Source organism: Natator depressus, chromosome 1, assembly GCF_965152275.1.
Source record: "Natator depressus isolate rNatDep1 chromosome 1, rNatDep2.hap1, whole genome shotgun sequence".
NCBI classification, from domain to species: Eukaryota; Metazoa; Chordata; order Testudines; family Cheloniidae; genus Natator; species Natator depressus.
In genome coordinates this window covers 149,676,822-149,704,493 of record NC_134234.1, presented here as the reverse complement: position 1 = coordinate 149,704,493, position 27,672 = coordinate 149,676,822, and the positions used below count along the sequence as shown (strand labels likewise).

Here is a 27,672-nt window from a genome sequence, read left to right as displayed (position 1 = left end):
TGTTCTGGTCCTTACTCTACTCCCTGGCTCAAAATTGCAAAGGTGTAACTGAGGATAGAGTTTGGCCCATTGTATGTGTAACACTGACAGACCCCAGTCGTCAGCGAGTGGGATCGAACCTGGGACCTCTGGAGGTTAGTAATGAGCCTCTACTGCAGGAGCTAAAAGCTAATGGCTATTAGCTAAGGCTGTAGAGCAGACTCAATTTATCCCTCTTCTGTCTCTTTAAGTGGTCTCGGTGCCACTAGATGGGACAGAACACCACACCGAGGAGGTGTGTGGGTTACATATGTTCTGATGATTCTTGATGATGAAGCAGCTCATTTTGCACTAGAAAATAAACCTTAAAAACCCAACTTCTGTGCGCCTACAGCTTCCTCTCTTTGTGCCAATAACAAAGGGTTGGAGCAGTTGGAAGTCTAATGAGTGAAAAGTTTTTAGTTGAAAATGTTCTCTCTCACTAATGAAACTTCCATGAAAAACTCTTGACTTTTTTGGAATGTTTTTGTTTTTCACAAAATGTATGTTTGCAACATTTTTATCAAAATGAATAAGTAAAAGTTTTATTGGAATCATTATCAAAATAGTTACCAAAATGCAGCAAATTTTGGTAACAATGTTAAGAAAAGTTCGGTTTAGAAAATAATGTTGATTAAAAAATTTCAGAAAGAATTACAAGGGACAAAATATGTGTCCTTTTCCGACCTGAGAAGTGGGGAGAAAAACATTTTTTCCCCAAAACACCCTTCCTCCCCCCCAGTTGCTCAACCAGTTGTACTTCCTAGGAGGGCTCATGTTTGGGGCTGGTGGCTGGTGTAAAGCTGGGGGTAGGCTTGCAGACAGGGAGTAGCCATGGGCCAAATTTAGGATTGGGAATCTTGGATGTTTTGGGGCTAGGTTTAGGACCAGCTTTTGGGCCCAGTTACCATTAGGACTGGATGATAGCTCTGTGCTAGTGTTAGGATTGGTTACTAGGTCTCAAGCTAGGGTGAGGGTCAGGACTGGGAAGAGGTAACAGGATAGGGTTAGGGCTGGGCACATTTGCCAGCTCTGGGCTAGAGCTGGTTGAAATCCTGCCCCCCAAATTTTTTTTTTTTTTAAATGAAATGTGACTTCTTTCTAAATGAATTTTTTCTCACAATGCTTGAGTTCCTTGAAACCTTTTGTTCAATCAAAACCAGGTTTTTCGGGGGGGGGGAGGGAGTGGCGGTAACCACTTTGTATAGAAAACATTATCAAATTGTGGGGAAATTAGTCCACTTCAGTCCCTGGGAAATGGAAATACCTCAAAACTTTGAAAATTCTTATTTTTCAGCCAGCTGTATAACAGATGTTGTGGTAAATAGCCTTCACCATTCTACTACATCCTTTATGTTACATCCTATAGAAATGTTAAGACCAACAATTAAGTAACCCTTCTGACTGAGAGAGTCTGAAATTGGCCTTGCATTCTTACATGCTTTTTACATGGAATAAGTATTTTGAATTAACTACAGCAATCTTTAATCACATCTACAGTCAGTAATAGTGTTTATTTGGCATCAAATCTTTATCCATCACATACTGATACTCAGATGAGTATTAGGACTTTGTATTCTCTACTATCCCTTCCTTCCCTAGCCTTGCCTTGCCTCGCCTCCCCCACGCTCTCAAAAACAAATAAATTCAAACCTTTAACAAGCCAAAGAAACAAGTGGTCAACAAACCTTTTTTAATGTGTGAGGTGGCCCATGTCCGAAGTGTGGGAGTTCAGAAAGCCACAGGCTCTTTGAAAACTCGTCCTCATCCCTTTTCCGCTGAGATCAACAAGCCACATTTATTCAGTAGAATATTACTGACCTTTTGTTCTGGAGCCGTCATTAAAGCAAGATGATTTCCATAGGCGGAGTCAAGTATCATTGCTACTACAACATAGTAGCCAAAGAAGCACTAATAAAGTATGAGAAAGTAGCTGAGGAAAATCATGGTTGAGCAGCTCCAAATTTTTCATTAAATGCCTGCCTCCCTCCCCACCAGGATATGAACCTTCCAAACAAGATCAATCCACTTACTAAATAACCTTAATGTCAGAAATACCTAATAAATGGTTTAAATAAACCAGTTCATATGCCATATCAGCAAAGAGATTCAAAGGATGACTGAAAATCTATTTTATCCTATGCCATTGTGCCTCTTTAATATCCTATGATATGTAATTGCAGGTTGGATGTAACTGGTATACTAGGGTATTGGGAGAGTGGAGTAAATCCTGGAGCTGCTTGATTCAACACAGAGCATTAGATACTAGGCCCTGTAATCTCTGCACATGGCATTCTCCTGTTAAATAAGAGGGTGATGGCAATTTGCACCACCTGGTCCTAGTGCAAATAAAAACAAGAGAGCAAAGCACTTGAGCATGTGCATAACTTCAAGCCGACCCTTAAGAACTCTGCTAGATCAGGTCCTATATGTGGCCTTCAGGCCCTGGCAGTCTGTAAGTGTGGCCTCAGTAGGCAAAGTTGGAGTGCTCTGTTGTATTCAGGTAGATTGTTTTGAGGTTTGTTTGGTGTGATATGGTGGTTTTGTGTGTGTGTGTGTGTAAATGTTTAAAGGCAATTGAAGTAGCTACAGACAATATCCTTTCTGGTGATTTCAGGTCCAACTAGAAGTGCATACTAACCTACAAGTGCCTAGTAATGCAGTTCCTAGAGTAACTTAGTTTTGTTGTCTTAATAAAGTGAAAGTTCATGCTTGTTCATTCAAGCCAGTGTCCTCTGCTGCTTAGTGATGGAATCTTCTTCCTGATTAATTGGATACTTAAAACATGAGTATCCTAAACACTGTCCTGCTCCTTCTCCCATCATTTACATGATATCTTATTTAGTTATATAATGCCTTTAATCCTGGTAAGCGGCTACAAAGGAAACGCAGTAACCAGCCCCAGAAAGACAAAAAACAACTAAAACGTCACTATTAGTAGTCCCAGTACAAATGCAACATTAGCCGTCATTAAAGGAGATGGGTAGGGAATGTCATTGCCCTAAGGATGGAACAGAGCAAAACTCCCATTGGCTTCTGTGTGGCTAGGCTTTCATATTCAACATGCAGGGCAGATTTAAAATGATGGAGTGAACAAGAAAAGTGAGGGGGAACGAACAGGAAAGTATTGCCCTAAAGCATCCCCTAGAGGAGGAGTGGAAGTGTGAAAACACTTCTTATTTAGAGACTACAGCAGATGAATGAATTGCAGTGAGAAGAATTTGAGAAGCTGAATGAAATCAACACTTAGAGAGGTGACAAGAGAGGAGGCGCAGTCAGGTGAGAAGGTTGAAGGGAATGGTAAGAATTTTGAAGTGGCAATGAAGAGAGCTGAAGGAAAGAGAAAACGTGAGTAACAGGACAAAGGCGAGTGTGCTGTGTGATTGGAGTGCAGAGAGGTGGATTGGTATCAAATTCAATGGCATAAATAACTATTCAAAGTCAAAGGAAGCTCTAGCAAGTTTTGTGACTAGAGCTGGAGCAAATAATGAAAACTGTTGTTCACAAATGTGTTGGTGTCTTCTTAATAAAGACAGGTTTCAGAGTAGCAGCTGTGTTAGTCTGTATTCGCAAAAAGAACAGGAATACTTGTGGCACCTTTAACAAATTTATTTGAGCATAAGGTTTCATGAGCTACAGCTCCCTTCATCAGATGCATTCAGTGGAAAATACAGTGGGGAGATTTATATACACAGAGAACATGAAACAATGGGTGTTACCATACGCACTGTAACAGAGTGATCTCTGGTTACAGTGTGTATGGTAACACCCATTGTTTCATGTTCTCTGTGTATATAAATCTCCCCACTGTATTTTCCACTGAATGCATCCGATGAAGGGAGCTGTAGCTCACGAAAGCTTATGCTCAAATAAATTTGTTAGTCTCTAAGGTGCCACAAGTCCTCCTTTTCTTTTCCCAATAAAGCTTCACTTTGAGTGTGTTTGCAGCACTTTCCTGTTCATTTTCTAGAAGGAAGATTTTGCTCTCACCAGTGCTGGCAGAAAGTGAATTTGGGGCTGAAGCATAATTAGTTTATTATTTTATTTAATTGTATTTCTGTAGAGTCAGCCCCAGTTGTAAACCCGGACCCCATTATAGAGGTTGACTCATCCAAAAGGGGAAAAGAAATAATACCATGTCACTTCAAAAGGTATACTTGTAGGAGACATGTAATTTAATTTATGGGCTGAAAAAACATTTGCCAAACAGCTTTGCACAGCAAAGACATCTGTTTTAAAAAATGCAGTCTCTTGGCAGATGATATGCACATGCAACAATGGCTTAATGTGCTACACAATTTGTTCACTGGGAATTGCTCACACAGTGTGAGCTTGTTATTCCTGTTAGCTGCTGTCCTGCTGACTATATTCTGTGTAACCTATTGGAGGGTGACTTGATTGGCAGTACTGCAGGGAGAGATGTGGGTGGTGGAGGTGGTTCATGAGGGGCTGGTTGTTTTGTTAAAAGGCTGTTTGTACCATTCCTGCAGCTTTATAGACAGCTACTCTGTGTTGTGTTTGAATATGATAGAGACAGGAGTCTCCGCTAACACCTAGAGAGAGCTTTATATTTTCAAGGCACTTGATTAACATTTTAAATAACACCACTGGGAGGTGGGTATGTATAATTTCCGTTGTACAGATAAGGAAACTGAGGCACAGCTCATAAGCGTGTGTCTACACAGCCCATGGAAGCGAGCCTCCCAGCCTGCTCGACAGACTCAGGCTGGCAGAACTGGCCCTAGTGCTCTAAAAATAGCTGTCTTAACAGCACTTGGAAGTAGCAGGAGCTCTGAAGCCTACGTAGAGGGGTGGGCTTCAGAGCCCGAGCTCCAGCCCAAGCCACAACTTCAAAGCTCTGCCTATACTGTTATTTATAGTGCGCTAGCACAGGACCTGAGTCTGTCAACCTGGGCAGGGAGACTCGCTTCCATGGGCTGGGTAGATGTAGCGTAAGTGACTTGCTCAAGGACATATAGTCAGTGGCAGAGCTTTGGAGAGAATCATAGAAGTTCCTGCTTTCAGCCTCAAGCTCAGTTTACTAGACACAGCTGCCTCAACCTTGCTGCTGATTGGATAAAAAAAAGTTCATTACCCTGGTGACTGTTGGTACTTCATTTATTATTAATTTATCAATTTATTTATTTGTTATTTAGTCTACCTGGGAGATTAAAATAGAATTAATTATGCCTCTCTCTCACTCTTCCTCCCCACCCCTACCCCTTTGAAAATGGGAGACATTAACATGTGCTCTATGTGCACTGGGTTCTGATGTTAGAAATCATAGAACCATACGGTTAGAAGGGACCACAGGGATCATCTAGATCTAGCCCCCTGCCAAGATGCAGGATTTGTTGTGCCTAAACCATCCAAGACAGATGGCTATCCCCACCCAGCCTCCTTTTGAAAACCTCCAGCGAAGGAGATTCCGTGACTTCTCTAGGCATCTGTGCCATTGTCCTACTGTTCTTACAGCTAGGAAGTTTTTCCTGAGGTTCAATCTAAATCTGCTGTGCTGTAGTTTGAACCCACTGCCTCTTGTCTTGCCAGCTGTGGCAAGAGAGAACAATTTTTCTCCATCTTTTTCCTGGCCTTTCAAGTATCTGAAGCCCGGTATCATGTCCCCCCTTAACCTCCTCTTATCCAAACTAAACATACCCAGTTCCTTGAGCCTTTGCTCATACGGCTTTCATTCCATCCCTTTGATCATCTTTGTCGCTCACCTCTGGATCCTTTCCATGATCTCTACAGCTTTTCTATATAGCGATGACCAAAATTGGACACAACACTCCAGCTGAGGCCTAACCAGCACTGAGTAGACCAGTACTATCACCTCCCATGACTTGCATGCTATGCCTCTGTTAATGCAACCTAAAATTGCATTTGCTTTTTTTGCAACAGCATCACATTGCTGACTCATGTTTAGGTTGTGATCCACCACAACTCCCAGATCCTTTTCAGCAGTGCAGTTATCTGCCATTTTGTATTTGTGCATTTGGTTTTTCTTCTCTAAGCGTAGCACCTCGTGTAGGCAGGGTGGTGTGAAGCTGTATCACAACGTACACTGAGTAGTGAACAGTAGTGAGAAGAATTAAACTATGGGTTCTCTGGTGCTTATTTTAACAGATATGGAACCTCCTAGAATCCAGTGCCCAAGTGTGAAGGAGAAAACAGCCGAGCCAAACAAGCTGACAGCCCGAGTGTTCTGGGAAACCCCTGAAGGAAGAGACACTGCTGATGGTATTTTGACAGAGTAGGTGAAACTGTGTCTACTGTATTATTGTATTAAGGTCACTTGTTTTGCCCTTTCCTGGACCCCCTTTCACTGATCTAGGTGATATGCTTGGTCAACATCCTTCCCCACCAGTTCTGTGAAGGAGTGAGCACTTGCTGTTGGATCTGTGTGACCCTTCAAATTATAATGCAGGCTTAGCTGAAAAAAAAAATCTGACATCTCAGACACCAAGGTAGATCGTTCAGGAGTTGGCATATAAATAGCCAGCGGACTGTTTTAAAGCTGATGAGATACATTAGCATTTTTGCCCACATCTGTGTTGCAATAAATAGATTTCCAAAGGGCCTTTTATGGCTCTGTTCTCTCCTAGGGGCAACACTTTGCATATGGGGCAGCACCTCTTAGGTATACTAAAAGTGAGAGAACAGTACTACATGAGGAGAACTGTGACCGTGTTAAAATAAACAAAGCCATTGTGTGCTAATAACAAACTTATATGCATCTCTAAGCTTTCACATAATATAGCATAGTTACTCTGATACTGAGTTCTTCAGTATGTTACTTTGCAAATGACACCATCAACTTGAAATCTATAATATTAAAAAAGGAGTTAAATGTAGTTTAAGGTACTACGTTTGCTTTGGGGACCCCTGCCAATTCCTGTAATTTTACAGTCACATTTTCCCTCTCCTCCCTGACCCCCAGTGTTTTGCTCTTGCCTGTTAAGACGTTAAAGACCCATACAAACAATAGGGGAAACTTAATAATTTCTATGCTGATGGTGTCCTTTTTAATGGCAGCATTGTCTGCCACTTCCACTGATTCAAGATGGGCATGATCAAAATACTTGAATGATGAGAATATGGAAAATCATTTATTTTACTGCGATAAGCTTAATCAATCCACCTATGAACTCACAGAAGCTGTTAAAAGAATTGAATAGTTGAGAATATTGACTTCCAGTTCACTGAAAGGTAAAGACACTCAGAGCTTGAACTGTTTAATGAGGACATTTGAAAGTACTAAAAAAGCACATGAAAAGAAACAAGCACAGGTCATTTTTATATATCAGAGTATAAGCTGGAGGAATTCATTAGATAAATAAAGGCTAGTGCTTGTGACTGCAAAAGAAGAACTGTGATGTTAAGAGACAATAAAGAAGCTCTTATCATCCTAAAATAAGAACTTTGGCTTATATGTTGTTCGGTGTCAGAATGAGGAAATTACTAATAATGCCCCCTGCCCCCTACACACACACACAATCCCAGCGAAATGGTGTCAAATGATAAAAATAGGAGCTGTATAATCCAATGTAATGGGACCAATAACTGTTCCCAATCCAGTGAGATAGCTATTATTCTATGGAAACTTTCTGTGAAGGGTATATGCATTTTCTGAATTTCTGTTGCCAACTCTTGTGATTTTACTGCAAATCTTGTGATATTTGCTACCTTTCTTAAAGTCTCGGTTCCCAGAGCTGGATGAGTATGTGAGTATCTCAGTTTTTTCTCAATGAAAGTTTGTAGCCCTAATTATTGTAGAGAAATGTGACCTGAGTACACCCTAAAGGCTTTAAAACCAGAAAGTTAATAATGCCGCCCTCCAAAATTTTCTAAAGAAATGGTAAGATTATTTTTAAGCCAGTCTCCTGACTTTGAAGCCTGACTCACGGTTTTTGACTGGTTGGGGTTAGCAATACTGTTTACTGTGCTGGTAAGATGGTTCAAGGTCTGATGAAACTAAGCTGCCATCCAAGAACCCTGGATTCAGGAGCCACCTTAAGCCCCATTTGTTCAGCTGGAAGCATAACATTCAGAGGCTCATTACCAACGGACTTGCCACATATACCAGGCTGCAGCAGTTTCTTAACAGGTGATTAAGGAATGTTTATTCAGTCTCAAGACTTCTTGTCCTCTAAGCCCCAGACAGCAATTATCCACAATTTCTGCATATGGAGGGATGCGGGGGACTCTATTGAGGTAAAATTGTGGCCCTGAGTGGATTGAAGCTTCTTGAACCATGCTTAGTCTGGCCCTGGTCTATGAGTTTCTGCCTTGAGAGTTTAGAACTCTCTTGACATATGCTTTGGTTGGAAATGAGCAGCTGAGCTGAAGCCTGCAATGGGATGCCTGCCTTTCCTATCACAAAAAGAAAGATATTAAATCCTGATTCCTCCTACCCTTTTTTTATGTATAGTCTGGCACAGAGAGGTAACCTTATAAGCAGCACTCAAAGGGCATACTGCAGTATTAACAGATGGCTTTTTAAAAACAAACAAACAATGAGAGAGACAAGATGGGTGAGGTAATATCTTTTAGTGGACCAACTTCTGTGGGTGAGAGAAACAAGCTATCAAGCTACACAGAGCACCGTGTAGGTTGAAGACTTATACCTTTCACCAACAGAAGTTGGTCCACTAAAAGATATTTCCTCACCCATCTTGTCTCTCTAATATCCTGGGACCAACAAGCAACAACAACAGTGCAAGCAAACAAACAGAGGTCCTCTACTAGCCCTGACTGATGTTCAAATCCTGTACAGCCAACTATCCTGCCATATAGAACGATGCTCAGTTGACCTAGATTCTCCATCCAGGTTTTTTTGTTTTCATGGAAAGATAAAAGGCATGAGTTTGTTTAACTGTGACATGAAATTTAAATAAATAAATACAATGCCATTGACAGTTGTCTTACAGCAATGCGAGTCACACTACTTTTGTCTACACTTAGCTGTTGGCAGTAGTGGATAACGTTGCTAGGAGTAGCCAGGCTGCTGCGATTTTAGCTCTTAAATATTGTGGGCTCTGCCACGCATCCTCCTCTTGTTTTCTATCACTCCACAAACTCTCAGCATGGCCAGGCAATCTGAACATTCCCCAGTGACAGAAGGGCTTTCTATCCAAAGGCTGTTAATATTTTCCTACTGGAGAAACCCTGACTTAATTTCTGAACACCCAGTCTATTTTATTTCATTTTTTAGTGTGATTTTGAAAGGCCCATCCCCTGGCTCACATTTTTCAGAAGGTGACCACAAGATCCAATATACTGTGTACGACAGAGCGGAAAACAAAGGCACTTGCAAATTTCTTGTTAAAGTCAGAGGTAAGAACAGTGTCTAATAGTGAAAACAAAACCAGTTAATACTTATTTAAGGATCCAAGTGACAGCCAGTGTGTGTGTGTGTGTGAGTGAGAACTGTTCCCACTGGAAGAATATTGTCTGACTCATACAACTTGAAAGTGCCTGAATCACCAGAGGGAAGTTAGGGAGCCAGGGAACTGAGCTCTGGGGAGGGATCTAGGGGTCAGATGAGCAGTGGGGGTCTAGGAGACAGATAGTAGCTCTATTGACCAGCCCCTGTCCTCCAGCTCTGCTTCTCAAATCTGTGCTTCCTCCCCTGCCCATGCTTCCCCTGTCCATTTCCTCCCATTATCCAGGACCTCCTGGGTCCATGCCTCCCTTAATATCTAGTCCCATAGTTGTTGACCAACAGATGAGTTGTAGCTCAGCAGAACTTCCTCAGAGCTGTACAGGGCTGCCATCTGACAAACTATAGGACATTTGTCAGGGAGAGCAGCTGCTTCTGTCACAGAGTTGAAAGCTGTGGGTTTCTGACAACCTGGGCTTCAACTGCCCCTCCCCTCCACAACCCTGTGTTACTAATATATAAACTAGCCTGTATGCATACATGATCCAGGAATCAATAGCTGAACATAAGTGCTGGGTTTGTATTTAAAAAAAGAAATAAGTGCTGGGTTCTCTTTGAAAGCTAATAATAAGCAGCGAGCCAGAATGTCACCTTAATATTAGTACAATATCATTTCATTAGTAGCGTGCTCCAGAGATGGGGAATTATTTGTTATTCTGTCTCTTTTTTGTATTTAAAGTTAGGCGCTGTGGTAAACTGAATGCCCCAGAAAATGGCTACATAAAATGTTCAGGTGATGGAGATAACTATGGTGCCACCTGTGAGTTTTCCTGCATTGGTGGATATGAGCTGCAGGGAAGCCCAGCCAGAGTGTGCCAGTACAATTTAGGCTGGTCAGGAACAGAGCCAACTTGTACACGTACGTGAGTACTTTCTTACCTCCTGAAAGGTCAGTGAAGGGGATTGCTTGTACTTTTTTGCACAAAGGATTTCCCTATGGCACTGCACAAAGGTTCATGATTTATGTGTATGGCACAGATGCTGTCAGTTGTTCAAAGTTTGGCCCTGGGTGTGTATAGAATCAACCTGGTTAGTTCTGCTAATGAATATACAAAATACAACTGTAGCATTTTTCACAAGTCTCTTGGTAATGCTTTGAAGCAGCATATTGTGTATTGGAGAGGACAGAGACAAGCTCTGCTGTTAATTACCTGAAAGCTTCTTATTCCCCTCGCATTAGTTCTATCACCTCTTTTCACATCTCTTTGTAAGTTTGACTCGCTCTTCTTTTTCTTCCACCGGTATCAGTGTGTACAGATTATCTTACTCTGGCTTTTGAGTTTTCTTTATTTCTCCTCTAGTTCTCATTCCCTAGTGCTCTTTAGATACCAGTTCTTTGCTGATAAAATTGATTATCCATGCACATTTGACTGCTGAGGGCCCTACATTCTACTACTGACACTGAGTCCAGGCAGATCTTACAAAGTGGATCCCACCTGGCATCTGGAATAGGTGGTGATTTTTACTGGATTGAGAGTGGGAAGGTAAAGCCACATTTTATTTTTTTTTGTCCATTAGAAATAACAAGTGCAACATTTTCCACCTTCCTCTTCCCACACATCCTTTGCCTCTTTTTGCAACTTTATCCTTGGATGAGAATAGTGCCTTACAATTATATAGTACCTTTACCCTCAAAGCTCTTTACAGACTTCGCATTCTGGAATCGTTACAGACAGCACGAAAGCAGAACATAGCAGCAACTCTTTAACTGCACCCAGCAACCGTTTTTTAAAAAGGGAATGGAAAAGAAACTGGTGACCAGTTGAAACCACGTTAACTACAGAGGGTAGTGACTAGTGACTTAGGCACGTAACTTAGACACCAGAGTTACTCATGCACGAGTGAAAATTTCGTCCAAAATCATGAAATCTGAGAGCTTTAAAAAGCATTCTGCATAGTGCTTTGCTGGCTTAGGGGCAAAATTTCTCCATTACTACTTCAGGGAATATAACGAATAATAGATTCCAAAAGACTCTTTCAGATCAGTTCTGTTTAAGCTATAGAAACGTCCCCAGCATTGTGCCATCCTCAGTATTAACTCGTGTTTTAAAAACTAAGGGAGGAGTATCTTCACAGAATCCCCAAAATTAGATCATGTTCTCCAACGTTTTGTCCAGGCCTAATTCGGAATCCCTCAAGCAATCAGGATTCCACTATTTTCCAAACAAAACTAGTCTACGCTCTGAGAGACCCTTGCCAGCCAGGAAAAACATGCCTCCTGCTCACCCTAAATTGTTTCCCTCCATGATGTCGTGCCTCTGTATACAACTCAAAACTGCACTGGTTATTTTTGCTGTCATATCACTTTGCAAATGCAGATCTAATCTGCTGTTCCTTACCTCCCCTCACTCTGTGTGAGCATGACTGTTTCCTGGTTTCTATTCTTATTGTAGGTCTGTGTTTCATGTCTTTTTTTATCTAGATGTATTGCCTTACATTTTTCCAAGCTGATTCTTATTTTCTGTCCATAATTCGAATCTCTCTAGATCCCATTACATTGGTTCATGCTAGCACGGGTTAGTGGCATCTCTAACATTCATTAATGTGCTACTTACATGTCCCCTTCCAGATTGTTACTGAGGAAGCTGTTAAATATGATAGACTCTTGTGCCAACTCCAGCAGCCATCCCCTGCTGAGGGGCATTAAAAACCTTTACCTGCCAATTAGATACCTTGCCATCCATAATTACTGTTATTTATGGTCCTTCTGACAGTTTTCAGGTCATTTTTTCAGTCATTTCAGGTCAGGTTTTCAGTGCTTGTTAGCCAAGCTGATTGGCTCTAATTTGGCACATATATTCTCTGACTGTTTCAAATGCTAAATACTAAAAGCTAAAGTTTATTACACCTACCACTTTTCCATTCATTTTCTTACTCTAAAACAACCCCCCCTCACCAACGTAGTTCCTCTTGCAAGACTTCCCCTGCCCCCCAATAAATCCATGGTCCATTTCCTGTCCCGATGTTTAGGAGGTATTTTCTCTTAGCCTTGGCTCCATTATTGTACTCATGACAGAAGCTGGACCTCAGGTGCAGTGATTGTCAGGTTCGCTCTTCCTTCCCTACAGTTCTTTTTGCGTGGAGAGGGAGCACTATACGCTACTTCAGTTTACTGAGGAACCCGATCTTCCTCATTGCTGTAAAAACTAAACAAGTTTTCCCCACGTTTGGGTGGCACTAAAGCTGTGTCTGCACTTGGAGCCATACTTGTGCTAGCTCTCATCCAGCTAGGAAGCTAAAAATAGCCACGTAGCCATGGCAGCCCAGGCAGCGGTGAGCAGCAGCACGGGGTAGTGGGTCCAGGTGGGTTTGTAGTTGGGGGCAGCTAGGCCCTATTCACTGCTGCCCGTGCTGCTATTTTGAGAGCACCAGCTCAATGAGAGCGAGTACGAGTAGGTCTGTTCGAGCTGCAAATCGCACCCCCAGCTCCAAGCTTAGACAAAGCCTTAGAGAGAGAGAGAGAGGGACTGCTTAAAATCCTGGCCCTACTGCAGCCTATGGCAAAACTCCCATTGAATTCAGTGGGACCAGGATTGTACCTTTTGATCTGGGCCCTTTAACATCCATACCCAGCTCCTGCGTACCTCTCGGGGCATGCATGTCCAGCTGCTGGCTGCTGAAGTCTGAAAAGGGTCTGTTTCTGGGAGCTCCACGGCTTTTGTTTTTTAATTCCAGCTATGAATATTAACGTTGCTGTGAGAACTGCAGCAGCCCTCTTGGATCAGTTTTATGAGAAACGGAGACTACTAATTATATCAACTCCTACTGCCGCCAATTTTTTCTACAGGTTGCAATTGGGAATGCTGCAGGTAAGACATGGTCGTTTTTTCCAGGATTTTTTTTTTTTTAAACTCGAGAGCCAGATCCTCAATTGGTGTAAATCGGTCAGTCTTCATCGATTTGCCCTCTCCCTGCAGTGGAGCTATGCCAATTTACAGCAGTGAGGATCTGGCCCAAGAGCTGCTAGTTTTGTAGTAAACATGTTTGCAAGGCTCTGAAATATCGTCAGTTTCAACATTGCTCCAAAGTGGACCGCTCTAATTCACTTTACTCATGGGTATAGTCTAGTTCAATGGGGTAAATGAACCAAACACTGGCCTTCACATGGCTCTAGTTTGACCCTATTCTGTCTTCCCAAGAGAAATTAATGTTGTGCTCATAACCAGCTAATACCAGCATCACCATCCAATTCTTAGTGAACCCCTGAAGGATTTTAAAGAAACCTCCAGTCATTCTTGCTGGTAAACTGTTCATCCATGTCAAGCTTGTGTTGGCTGTCTGCACAAGTAACTAATACACCAGTAACCAAAGGAGCACAGAATCCAAATTAATCATCAGCAAAAGAATTGTTTTCTTGCTGGTCCTGATTGTAGCCTCAATGTGGTCCTGTTTCTAGGACTTGCGGAAAGCGCTCCAAATTATTTAGTATAAACTCTAATAGTATTTTTTCTCAAGGTAAACTAAGACCAGTCTTTATAGAAGAGACTATGGTGTTTGCTCCAAAAACATGGAATGATGACAACAGTCTTAGTTATTCCAATTGAAATTAATGGGACTTAGGTGCCTAAATACCTTTGTGAATCCCACCCTCGGGGCTTATCAGTTTATCTAACTGTAAACTTTACTCAGGCTGTTGTCAGAGTTAGCGACATGCAATAGGGATGCACAAGTGCCCAGAAGAGAGTGAGATTGTTTGCCAGCCCAGCTGGGAATAGAGCCAGCACCGCATGACTGGTGGCCATGAGGACTGTAAATTTACTGCCTGCCACCACTGGAACAAAATTCAGCTGTGATGATTATGTGTCGCTTGCAAATCTGGACTCCTGATCTTACTCTGATTTTCCCCCGTAGATGCCAGAAGCCCGTTGTGTAATGTCAAAAAAAAAAATTATTTTTTGTAATGGTGTTTCAACATTTTATTTTTGAAACAAGAGTGGCTTGACCAGTTAATACAACCAAACTCTCAATTCCTGGGTGACTTTTTTAGCAGGTAATATTTAAGTGGTGCAATCCTTTTTTCCCTACTGCTCTCCGTGATCCTCAGACACTTCGGCATCAGAGAACACTTTTCTATAGCAGGCTCACATTTCACATTCTTTGTTTGGGTGCCAGATTAAAGTGCTGGCACCATTTTTAATAAACAGGCATCTTTTCAGTTCGTTACCAAGACATCTGCATTGTACTTTGGTGGTTTTTTTTTTTTTTTTTTAAATAATCATCTAAAAATCCAGTACTGTAGCAGAACCGCTGCCTTCACGACTCCAGAAAACCTTCTCAGGTTCCCACTGCTGACTTAAAATAAGAAAGTATTTAGAGAGAGCAAAGATTTTGAGCTCTGTATAGAATATCACCTTGTTGTGCATTTAATGTAAACAACTGTTATAATCAAATCCAAGCCCGATGCATGTTCCTGGTTTTTTCTCTTGACCCCTTTAGCCAGAGCAGTGTGGTTTGGACCTCCGGCATGTGACGGTGATCGAATTGGTTGGTGTCTTTCCAGCACAGCTAGGAAGAATAGGAGTAAAGATGCTGCCTCCAGCACTTGCTTTGCAACTCAGGTAAAAGGGAAAGTCTCGCCACCAGTCCGTTGCACCTCAGCCGCGGGGGGCGTGATGTCGTCCTTTTTTTCGTTTCTTGGATCCTTTTTATAGTAGAACCTTGTTGATCCCAGCATAACATCCGCAGTGAAATGTAGTTGTGTGAAGAGGCTCTAACAATACACATCAGTGACTTATTTCCAAGAATGAATTTTATAGAGACAGGGTGGTGCTGAAGGATATCGGGGCGGGGGGTGGGGGGAGGGGGTTTGCTAACTATTGGCAGCACAGCTAAGCCTCAGAGTTTCTTTGGTCCTGATTGTGCTCTAGCTGCCACACCGTCACGGTGAGCTGGTCTTTGCTCGCTGTAAAAGGAATGTCTACCAAACGCATAGATGAACCAGCACTTCACCATCTTGCCTCTTGAAACACGCTGTGAGCATTGGACTCTCTCCGCGTTCTCAGGGTTGTTGCCACTTGTGGTAACTAGGTGGTTTGAGCAGCCAGGAAGACTCTTCCCACCTCACGTTCTCCTGCTAGCGGTCTCCTCCCAGAAGCAGTGATGGCGCTAGTGTGCCCCTCGTCCTTTTCAGCTGCACCAGCCTACAACGTAGAGCAAAGCAGCGCGTATGTTTGTACTGCGCCTGGCCCAGCGATGGGGGCCTGTGAGTGCTACTTCCTGGTCTACAGAACAGCAGTGTTTGGTTTCCCCTTTCGTTCACAAATCCCATTGAAAATTAACTTAGTGGGAGGGTCGCACTCAAGCAGCCGTCACAGTCTGCCCCTCTCTCCCCCTCCCAGCCCTGGTTATCTCTGCTGCTCTTTCAGGCAATTGTAGGGTGACGTACGTCCCAAAGGGAAAACGGAACACCCCTGTGGGGCTGCGCAGAGCCGCTCGCTCGAGGCCACCCCCCACCCATCCCACCTCCCTGCGCAGGGCTGGCCTGACGCACTTCCCTTAGCCCTGCATGCGCTGGGCTGGCGTCGCTCCTTGCCTGAGCCCTACCACCCCCAGCATGGGGCTGGCAGTGCCGCTCACCCCTTCGCACATTCCTCCGTACCCTACTTTTTTGACCAAAGCAGGCACTTGTCCCGTTTGCTCTTGCCAACAGATCAAGCTGGCGAGAGCAAAAGGGACAAGTGTCCACTTCTGCCAAAAAAAAAGTTGGGACAGGGCTTAAAAAGGGGCCTGGCCTGGGCAAAACGGGATGTCTGGTCACCCGAGACACTGAAGTCTTTATTATAGGCTGAACGAGGAACCCCTGTATCCACTCCCAGCCGAACCAGCCCCGCTGTCTGTCTGAACACTGCAGCCAGGCTAGGCGTGGTTTCCCTTTGAAGTCCCACTTTTAGGAATGCTACAGGCAGGGCCGCTTCAGAAGGGAAACCACCGTGGCCTTGCCCAGCCTGCTTGTGGCATTCAGCAGTTACACAGGTGCCTAGGCTGCTTTAACAGCACTAAGGCTGGACTGGGAGGGGGTTCCTAAGTGGGGCTCGAAGTGCTGGGGGGAGAGCCAGAGCCAGCGGCAGGGCGTGGGGTGGGGAGGGAGGCAAAGTAGCAGGTGTAAATGATTCCTTACACACACTGACACAGCGGGCTTTTCTGTCATGCCAAATTAGGACTGATCCCTTTGAAGTCCACTGGCAAAACTCTTAGGGAGCAGATGCTTAAGGTACAGCTATACGGTGCACACTCCTTTCAGCAGCGTGCAAAGTACATACACTACACTTCCCCAGCATAGGCGCAAATAGCAGGGTAGCTGGCGAGGCACTGCTTAGGCGAGTAAAGACGCTCCTGAGCCCTGTGGATACGTACCCAGGTTGTACTCTGGCTCTCTACTTGCCCAGACCAGACGTCAGACCTAGCATAAAATGAAAGATTGCAGCTGCCTGGACTGCCCTTTAAGGTAGGGGCACAGCCTGCAGCACCTGTAAGTCCCTCAGTGCCACCTGCTCTGGGAGGAAGAATAGGGTGCTGGGCACGGTAGGAGCTGTATTCCCTGCAGGCCTCATGTCCCAGTGAAGCACAACTGTGGTCTGCATTTTGGAATGCTGTCTCCTGTAGCTTGGCCGCCCCGGCCTTCCCTCTCCTCCGACTCTGTCCTGCTGTCCCGCTTTTCCCTACTGTGTTAGACATTCAAGAGCCTTATGGTAATAAGGCTGTTCAAAATCGGATTTCCTAATTTTTCAGGTTGTTGTTGCGCATCCCCCATTATAACTTCAATGTGGTGGTGATGGACAAGCACGGCATGGACAAAGAGCGTTACCCTTTCCCAGCTACACCGGCGCAGCTATTTGCGCTCATTGACACCTTCCCCTTGAGAAAAGAAGAGATGAAATTGCAAGCAGAAACTGGCCAGTCATGTACCTGATTCAGAAGCATGGCGTTTCCTCTGTTAGTGACTTATATGATCATCCCTAATCTCCCCCGTGGTGCTACACAAAGCATGGCTTTTTGAAATCACTGATGTACAGATTTTGTGTGTATTTTTAAGTCTATTTTATTGTGTAGCTTCTCTGCATATGACATATGCATGATGCTTTTTTGTACTTTCAGCCATCTTTAGAGAAATTTGTACTTAGTACTACTCCCCTTTGGAAACCCTTGTACAGCTGTTAAGGAATGTAGTCATGGCTCCAAGAATTATTTTGGACATTTCATGCAGTAAAGTTTCTTTCTTACTGTTTATAAATCTTTTATTAATAAAATATTGTTTTGCAAACTCAGATAGTTTTGTTTAAAGGTCCTTGTGTGTATAAAAGCTGATCTCAAAACTAGGGGTCAGACCAAGCCAAAAATCCAGATCCAAATTCTTCTGGACAGTACACTGTTGAAAATTTTGATCCAGACTTTGAAGTGTGGGTTTTCAATTCAGAATCCCTCAACGTCACTAGTTATTCTCTGCTCCTGTTGTACAAAGCAGCTCTGAATTGTAGTGTCCTTCATACAATCTTTATCTCACTTTACAGAGTTTAATACAATTACAGTCATAAATGGTAGTTGACGGACAGATGTGTAGGCAATGGTGAACAGCTGTCTTTTCCACAGAGTTGAAATTAAATGGAAAGCTACTGGAAGGCTGTTGCAGATGGCAGGAGCTGCGGAAGAGGGCTCCTGTACTAGCTGTCACCTGATTGTTTGGGGAGACACCTGAGGGGTTGAGAGAGAGCAGTAAGAAGTCTGGTAAAGTAGAACTCCAGCTGGAGGGTTTATAAATCAAGGGCAATTTTAACTGGATCTTGAAATGAACAGGAAAGGCATGGGATTTGGGAGAAAGGGAGGGCGATGTGTTTGCACTTCATGCTGTATGAGTGAATGGAAGAATGTGTTTTCCTCAATAGACTTTGTTCAAGAGTCCTCTCATTCCTTCAGCTTGGAGCCAGACCAAGCCTTTGATTTGGTGACAGGGATGTCAGACCGCCCACATTGCAAAACCTCACACAGAAGCTATCATTGCCAGAGCCGTGAAACCACTAAACTACAAATTATCAATTTAGGAATTAAACCATTCAGGAGCTTTATTTTTTCAGCACTATTGCTCCTTCCTTAGGAGGGTTGGGAGTGTTAGACAAAGTTAATATAAGGTTTCTGCTTTTTAATTGGTGCCCCACAAGCCTGATAGTAGGATGCAAAGACTAGTCATTCCCATGGAAGCCACGTGAGTACAACAGGAAAGTATAAATACACAAGTTAGCTGAGGCACATCAGGAATACTAGTGCATGCCCTCTAGTCCTAACAAGGCAGCTGTTGATGCCTGAATGTCCATTTTATAATATCTTAACCTACAGCCTGAGGGCTAATTGCCATTTCACAGTCTTGCCTGCTAACGGAATGTGCTGTAATCTCTGGTGCTGGAGTAGATCCTCTTGTTTTATAAGTTTCAGAGTGGTAGCCGTGTTAGTCTGTATCAGCAAAAAAAAACCGAGGACGACTTGTGGCACCTTAGAGACTAACAAATGTATTTAGGCATAACCTTTCGTGGGCTACAGCTCACTTCATCGGATGCATACGGTGGAAAATACAGTAGGAAGATATATATACACAGAGAACATAGAAAAAAAGAGTGTTGCCACACCAACTATAACGCGACCAATTAATTAAGGTGGGCTATTATCAGCAGGAGAAAAAAAAATTTGTAGTGATAATCAGGATGGCCCATTTCCAACAGTTGACAAGAAGGTGAGAGTAACAGTAGGGGGAAAAAAATGAGCAAGGGGAAATAGTTTTTACTTTGTGTAATGACCCATCCACTCCCAGTCTCTAGTCAAGCCTAATTTAATGGTGTCCAGTTTGCAAATTAATTCCAATTCTGCAGTTTCTCGTTGGAGTCTGTTTTTGAAGTTTTTTTGTTGGAGAATTGCAACTTTTAGGTCTGAAATTGAGTGACCAGGGAGGTTGAAGTGTTCTCCGACTGGTTTTTGAATGTTATAGTTCTTGACGTCTGATGTGTCTGTTTATTCTTTCTTTTGTGTGGAGATTGTCCGGTTTGACCAATGTACATGGCAGAGGGGCATTGCTGGCACATGATGGCATATATCACATTGGTGGATGTGCAGGTGAACGAGCCTCTGATAGTGTGGCTGATGTTATTAGGCCCTGTGATGGTGTCCCCTGAATAGATATGTGGGCACAGTTGGCAACGGGCTTTGTTACAAGGATGTCGTGTGGTTGCTGGTGCGTATTTGCTTCAGGTTGGGGGGCTGTCTGTAAGCGAGGACTGGCCTGTCTCCCAAGATCTGTGAGAGTGATGGGTCGTCCTTCAGGATAGGTTGTAGATCCTTGATGATGCGCTGGAGAGGTTTTGGAAGCCAGGCTCCCACTTCCACAAACAAGCCTGAGCCAGCAGTGGGCACTAGTTAGAAAGGAACCGTGAGGAGAAAAGCGAGATCTGCCACTGAGAAGCAGAGGCTCGCTGTGGAGTGACATATGTGAGCCATGCCAAGATGTATGAAGCTGACAGACTCAGTCAGAGGCCTAGGCTGCTGTGATAGCTCAGAACCAGGTGAGCAAGGCAGGCCCAGAATCTCTCATCAGAAGATGAAAATTTATTGGGGTTGGGAATTCTTTGCCTTGTCTAGTTTTTCAGTCCGTCAGATCAGAAGAACAAACCCCACTAACTGGGCAAAATAAGAGAACGTTCTAGAAGATGAGACAAGAACATTCACCTTGGCAAGGCCAGAGTGATACTGAACAATCCAGGACAGTGCAATTGCATTCCTACTTGTTTGTCATGTGACGTGGCTGAAAGTGTGAATTGATCTGAAACAGAGTAGTGTTGCTCAAAAAGACATGTACTGATCAGTAATAACACTGAGCTGCCAGGTTAACCCTTTGGACACAATTGGATTTCGAGGTGGATGGCACCTTGAAATTAGACGTATTAAGGAGGTTGGAGAGGGAGGGACTGGGTGCTTGTCAGAATGAGATATTGAGAATGAGAAACAAAGGTCCTTACAGAGGGTTCAGGCCAAGATTTGTTCTGATGGGTAGTGGAGAATAATGTAGTCCTGGCTCAAACCAGCCCTTTTAGACCTTCCCATTCACAAACATTAAATCTACTCATAACAAAAAAAAAAATCTAAAAATTAACATAAAAAGAGCAGCTAAGGGAGGAGACAAGACGAAGCAACTAGCAGGAAGGAGAAGAGAAAAGCACACAAGAAGTACAGTGAAATTACACCTATCAGGTCTCAGATCATAGCACACATTTAGTATTACTGGCTGCATGTAGATGAAGTCCCTTGTTCATCACTGTTAGAAAAAGGCAACAGCATGTTTGCTGTAAGGGGTCCAAGAGGTTTGATGTAAAGCATTTGAACAGAGACGGTAACACAGCATCATGTTTAACGAGTTTTATTGTAAGAGAAAGAACATTTATTTTATAACTACTACAAATGGGTTCAGCATCAACCTTCTTCCACAGTCCACAAGTCTGAATGTACAGTACACAGGAAAGGACAAGAGCAAGCTGGGCAGGACAGTTTTGGCTAAATTTTGGCAGAGCTTCTTATAATGCAATGTCGTTTAATACTAATAGTGTTCATTTCCACTCTAACTGTACCAAACGGAGAGCTCGCAACAGAGAGTTTGAACAGGAAAGAACTCAGAATAAGAGGACACATGATCTTCTCTAACTGTTGCAACAAAGACACATTTTGTTGTTAAACTCCAAAAGTAAGTAAAAACAGCGCTCATACATGCCGTCCAAAGCAGCCTAAGGCTAAAAAGCATCAAGTTCTCCAGAAGAGGACCAGAAGCATGTAGCTGTGTATAATTCATGGCCACCAATGAGAACTATTGTAATAGCTAATCTAAATCATGACACAGGATGTGGGAAGGACAGATTCTCAAAAGCCACTTGTTCACAAGTTCAGGCTCACGCACTAGCATTAATATACACTCTGTAGCTACATGTGCATTGTCACCACCATGTCAGACATCGCCCCACACCTATCAATCACCAGCTAGGGAACCCATTGGGCACAGTGTTTGGAATCCGCTACCATGGTCTAGCACATCTCATGGACAATTAAGGAAGAATGCACCATTACTACTTAGAGCTTGCCATCCCCTATGGGAATTGCTCAGATCCAACCCCTTCCCACAGCCTGTATCCCAGGCCTCCTAAATCTTGCTCTCAGAATCTCTGAATATATATTGTTTTTTAAAAACCTAGGGAATAAAGTTCCCAATGCATTATTACCATTCTGCATGCAGGTCAGCTCTAAGGAAGAATCTTTTGTTTGATTGCTGATGTTGGGTTGTGTGTTGTTGTTTTGCTATTGTTGCAAAGAGCTAAAAATTAGTATCCAGTATCAAAGTGGGCCTGCGACTGCTATGCACTGCCCAGGGTCCTTGCCATCTGAGGCCAGCATTTAGATGCAACCATGAATTTGCATCTGACATGAATCTGACATATCAGATGTGATCCTTAGTGGAGGATTTATTGAAGGCTACAGGGAGGGGTGAGAGGGAGAACTATGGGAAGATTCAGGTGCCACCTTTATTGTAGCATGTGAGCTGACAGACCAGGTGACTCTGGTACTGTGACTTCGAACCCCCTTTTTAATGGTGGATGTGATCCAGAATTAAAAGGAACACAAGATGGCATTGGGGAAGGGGACACGGTTTCAACTGTCATCCTCCTGTATTTCAGTCTTTTCAATCAACGATTTAGGATATTCAAAGCTTGCTTTGCTGTTGTACTTTTGTAAACTTCTTCCAGAACATTACTCAGAAGCATGGCAAATAACACAGGCTAACCAAGCAGGGACATATATAACATGAGACTACACAATTAAGTCTTTCCTCTGAAAAGCAAGGGCTAATTTTATGTCTCCCTAGTGTAATCTTTATCGAAAGGGGCACGATGTGGTAAGGTTCCGACTTAATCAATGCACCATGATAAACGGCACTTACCACCAAGAACCCTCCTCTCAGGTTTGCCAGCAAAAGCCCCTTGAGAAGGGTGGTACAAAATCACTTTCCTGAGCTGCCAACTGAGAAACTGATGTTGGAACTTCTTGCAATAGGGTCACAGAAAAGCAATGACAGCGTGAGTCTCAAAGGAGGATGAAGGGGCACCCTCTATGCCTTTGCGACATCCCTCCCATTGCTCATTAGCTAATGCAAAGAAAAGGGGTGCATTGATAAAATGTCAGATCTCATTAGAGACAAGATGCCTGGGCAATGGGCAGTGACCAGGCAGTGTAAGGACATGTTTATTGCTCTGGCTCAAGATTTTACTGTGATATTTGTATCTTTTATTATCGTTTTTAACGTTCGTAATTTCACGCTTTTTAAATAAGTCAAACTCACTGATTATTAGAAGAAGAGTAAGGTAGAGACTGAAGCTTTGGAGTTAAATTGTTAGAAAAATACATATTTTAATATACTGCATTGTGCTTGACTTTTTTTTTTTAAATCAATACGGTTAAAAAAGATTCTTCTTGTTCCCAAGTATTGTAGCTATATAAAACTGTGCTAACGAATAGTTTAGAATTATCTACTGTGTCAAGTCTTATTATTCAGGACTAGAATTTATAAATCAGGGTTAAATGTAAGAGTAATTAGATTGAGATTTCTGTAGAAATCTGTCTTGAGTAATTGTTCATGTACTTTCAGTGCCACAAATCTATACACAAGGGAGGTTTTAACTTGGCCCCTTATTGGCCATCTTTGTGCTCAGTCTGGTGACACCTAGTACATAATGGCACAGAATTATAAGCAATTAATCAAATATCTGGAAAACAAAAAGTCAGATGTGCAATCAGTTATCTTGTGCTTTTCCCATCCCATACATCATTTATATAAAGAAGAGAACAGATACTAAAAGGATATTATTAACGTGACAATGTTTTCCACACACCAAATGCTTTCTGCAAACGTACTGATCACACCACTGAAGACCTAAGCTTTCTAAATAGTTGCTGGGGTTTACAGCATTGTTTTTCACTGAGCATTGGTTCATTTAGAGCAGGGGTGGGCAAACTACGGCCCACGGGCCGGATCATTTTAAGCCGGCCCGTGAGCCACACCATGTGGCTTGGCCCCGCTCCGACGCTCCAGCCGGGGCGCTGGGTCTGGGCGCAGGGTCGGGGCCGCACCATGCGGCTCCCGGAAGCCACAACATGGCCCCGCTCTGGCTCCTATGCACTCCAATGGAAGCTGCAAGGGCAGTGCCTGTGGATAGGGCAGCATGCAGAGCTGCCTGGCCGCGCCTCCATGTAGGAGCTGGAGAAGGGACATGCCACTGCTTCCAGGAGCCGCTTGAGGTAAGCGCTGCTCGGAGCCTGCACCCCTGAGCCTCTCCCCACGCCCCAACCCCCTGCCCCAGCCCTGATCCCCCTCCCGCTCTTCAAACCCCTCGATCCCAGCCCCAAGCACCCTCCTGCACTCCAAACCTCTTATCCCCAGCCCCACCCCAGAACCTGCACCTCTTCCTGTGCCCCCGCCCCAGCCCTGATCCCCCTCCCACCCTCCAAAACCCTTGGTCCCAGCCCAGAGCACCCTCCTACACCTCAATCTCCTCGTACCCAGCCCCACCCCAGAGCCTGCACCCCGTCCTGCAACCCAACCCCAATTTTATGAGCATTCATGGCCCGCCATACGATTTCTATTCCCCGGTGTGGCCCTCGGGCCAAAACGTTTGCCCATCCCTGATTTAGAGCCATGTGTGATAGGCCTACATTAACATAAAACAAAAACTAAACTGTCTGAACTAAGCTGTGAGACACTCACTGCACAGTCCAGAACCCATCCATCAAACAAACAGCAGCCTCCTAGCGGAAATACTTCCCATTTGGAATTTATTGTCTTATTCCAAATACCTAATATAAAACTACAGATAATGGTTGGAGCCTCTTTAATATCTGGCCCATACTACTCAACCTTTGAGGCTAAAACTCAGGGTGAAATCCTGGCCCTACTGAAGTCAATGGCAAAATTACCATGGTCTTCAATAGGGTCAGGATTATACCCTCAATCATTTTCTTTAGTTTAATAACGGTTACCTTTTTAAAATTTGGCCAAACACATAGCAAATGAAAACAGAGCTTGAGCCTCCTGGTCAGTGTAATGTAACCACTCCTAAAACAAACATCTGTCTGTGATGTAAACCCCTTAGGAAATCCAGATTCTGAGTCCATTAAAGAGATGAGGTAGTTTAGGCCCCAAATATAGGTTATTTTTTGAGGGGACAACTGTTGAAGAAAACCCATTTTTAAAATAATTATTGTGAAACATTTAATAAAAAAGAGTGCAGCGGGGTGTGTTTGGTTTCTGTACTTTAAATTATACATTCCTCTGGGCTTTTGTGAACAGAACTACCCCCACTACCATGAAAATGCATGAGAATAGGAAAGTAAAATTGACTAGAAACAGACTAGTCTCATTTCACTGCCCTAACTGACTGAAATTCCAAAAGTAAACAAATGTAAACAGCCAAATGGAAGAAAGAAAATTATAGCCAGGATCTTCTAAAAGCAGCTGCTGATTTTGGGTGTCCAACGTGAGCTGCTTTAAAGGGCTCTGATTATCAGAGGAGGGGTGTTAGCACTTCCTGAAAATCAGAGCTCTTTAAAGTGTCTCAAATTGGGCACCCAAAATCACTCGTCACTTTTCAAAGTCTTGTCCTAGATTTTTGGAAATCTGTTTTTGTAACCTATGGTGTTCTTTGTAATGCAAACAAAGGGATATTTAAAAACATATATATTTTCAACCTAACTTTACAACATTATTATTTTAACAAGTAGCTTGTGACATGTTCAGCAGTTTCATGCCATGTAAATGGGAGATATAATTGTAGTGGACAGGGCATTTCTTCAGTTTCAGATACAAAACTCAAGCTGTAGTTGTTTAGCTGTTAGTACTTCATGTCATAAAACCTGGGGCTTCTGCTATTCTTGCACTGTGAATGGCAGGATTTTTACTTCTCAAATAAGCATGATTGTGGTAACTCTTCTTCAGAGAAAGCTTTAGGGTCTGAATTCTGACCATATGAGAAAAAGAAGAGAGAGAGAATCTGTACTTATATATGGGGTGGAGGTGACAGAGTTTTTTTATTGGTTTATTTTGTTTGTGGTTGCTAAATATTTTTCACAGTGATACTGTCTTAAAATGCTTGAAAAATAATTAAGGATGAGAATAGCAGTAGCTGTATTTACTGTTGATGACAGGGAGCACAATTTTAATTATGGATCATTCAGATGAAACTTAATTTACCCACTGTATTGCTGTTTCTTAGGTTTGTATAAGGTACCTATCACCATAGCACATGAGTGCTGAACTTAGTGTATCACATAAATCTGCAAACACTGTACCTGTTGTATTTGGTAAGGGTCAATTATTCTCCTTGCTATGGTTCCGTTGCTGTATAAACACAGATACAGCCTGTAAGCAGGAATAGAAAGCATTGTGCTCTGTACACATGGTGGTCTAGTTCTTAGTGGGCAGAAAATGTAAGATTGGTGGGGTGTATAACTCCTTCGTGTACTGAGAGCAGGACAGATCTCATTAGACACAAAACAGTCTTTAGGAAACCAAATTAATATAGAACAACTATGCCATTTAACATGGAGTAATTGAAATAGTAAGACAACATTTTTATATTAAAATGCATTCGTGCTATAAGTGCAACGACTCATATTAGTAACATTCAGCAGCAAAATCCCATTCTAAATCATATCATGGTTAATAATTAATAAATCAGCAGGATACGCTTGAATAGGATTCCAACCCACGCCAAAAACTTCCCCATTTAAACTCCCATTCAGCAAAGCAGTTAGGCATACACTTAATTAGATAATTTCCTTAAATGTTTTGCTGAATTGGGGACTATTAAACCTGAAACAGCACGTGTGGGTAAACATCAGCATCTCATCCATTTTAACAGATGTTTGAACTTCTCTCCTCTTCTGTACAGTGATGTCTGAATTATTAAATGAGTTTTAAGCAAAAGTTATAATGCAGCCAGAAGTAACGGCGCCTAGTTCTGGAAGCTGCGTAGGGATGTATAATAATCTGTTTTCATAAGAGGCTCTTTGACCCGGGGGAACCGGAGCTTGCATTCTGAATGGGGCACTGAAACACACCACGCACGCATCACTGCAGAGTACAGCATTCCTGTTATTTTATATCCGCACATCTGCTGCCTATTTCTAAATACCCAAATAACGGCTGCTGTGTGCAGTGTATTGGCTTTTCTTGCAGTGATGCTTGTTGCAAGGCTTGCTGTCATGCACAGTTCAAATAACCGAACATGTAAACAGAGGGAAGGGATGTTGCTAATTATTCTTTCAGACTGCTTGGAATCTGGTGGTTTCTAATCTCATTTCAAATACCAAACTTTTGAGTTGCTTCAAATTGGCTTATACCATAAATAATCATTAGTCATCAAACGACTAAAACATTTGCTTGCTCCATATTCTTCATGGATGTTGACACTAGTAGACCATATTTCTGTCTCCGAGACAAAGAAAGCCTGATTTTGAATTCTATATTCAGGTATCTTTCTCACTGACTTCAGTAGGCGTTTCACTAGTGTAAGGAGCATTGTCTTAAGAATACGGATGCACAAAAGTGCAGAATGCATTATAATCCAACTCTGGAGCCTTAAAATCCAAGGCAAAGAGGAGTCTTTCTTCCTCACTTTCGCATGTGCAAAGTTACAACAGACTGAATTCCACTAACACCAGGCATCCTTGTGGTACCCCACAACAGTTAAAAGTCACGTCAGCGAAACAGCTGGAGTTTATCCTTGCGCAAGCCATTTGTTCTCAGAGTCTGCGTTTTCCCATGCTAGATCTCAGCATTAATATACCTTCCACAGAAGCTCCGGGACGGTCCATCATCGTTTGCCAGAGGTGCTGCTCTTCCCCGTGAGAATCCATCCAATCAACTTCCTTCCCATTACTTATACCTGGCAATTGAAAAAACATGGAGAGTTTTGGCATGCTAGTGAGATGTGGCTCCTTATCTGTTTCAAGAAGGTATATGCAGTGTTGTTGTAGCCCTGTCAGTCCCAGGATATTGGAGTGACAAGGTAAGTGAGGTAATATCTTTTATTGAACCAACTTCTGTGGGTGAGCGAGACAAGCTTTCGAGCTTACACAGAGCCCTTCTTCAGATCTGGGAAAGATACTAAGAGTGTCACAGCTAAACAGAAAATTGAACA

At 43.0% G+C, this 27,672-nt stretch overlaps 2 protein-coding genes across 7 annotated transcripts in view; one reads left to right on the top strand and one right to left on the bottom strand.

Moving 5' to 3' along the window:
- Nucleotides 1-17,628, top strand: part of SRPX (sushi repeat containing protein X-linked) — a 68,975-nt gene extending 51,347 nt beyond the window's left edge. Inside the window, 6 exon segments of the mRNA XM_074946268.1 lie at nucleotides 6,145-6,271; nucleotides 9,233-9,354; nucleotides 10,140-10,319; nucleotides 13,136-13,269; nucleotides 14,897-15,018; nucleotides 17,189-17,628. Coding sequence (XP_074802369.1) covers nucleotides 6,145-6,271; nucleotides 9,233-9,354; nucleotides 10,140-10,319; nucleotides 13,136-13,269; nucleotides 14,897-15,018; nucleotides 17,189-17,369 — 866 coding nt within the window. The 3' untranslated portion in view covers nucleotides 17,370-17,628.
- A 6,443-nt stretch (nucleotides 17,629-24,071) lies between these two features.
- The window catches only part of SYTL5 (synaptotagmin like 5), a 171,869-nt gene continuing 168,268 nt past the window's right edge, over nucleotides 24,072-27,672 (bottom strand). For all 6 annotated transcript variants that reach the window (XM_074968770.1, XM_074968778.1, XM_074968761.1 and 3 more), the window contains one exon: nucleotides 24,072-27,417. In XM_074968770.1, the coding sequence (XP_074824871.1) occupies nucleotides 27,275-27,417 (143 nt within the window). In that variant the 3' untranslated portion in view covers nucleotides 24,072-27,274. The remainder of the gene's footprint in view (nucleotides 27,418-27,672) is intronic.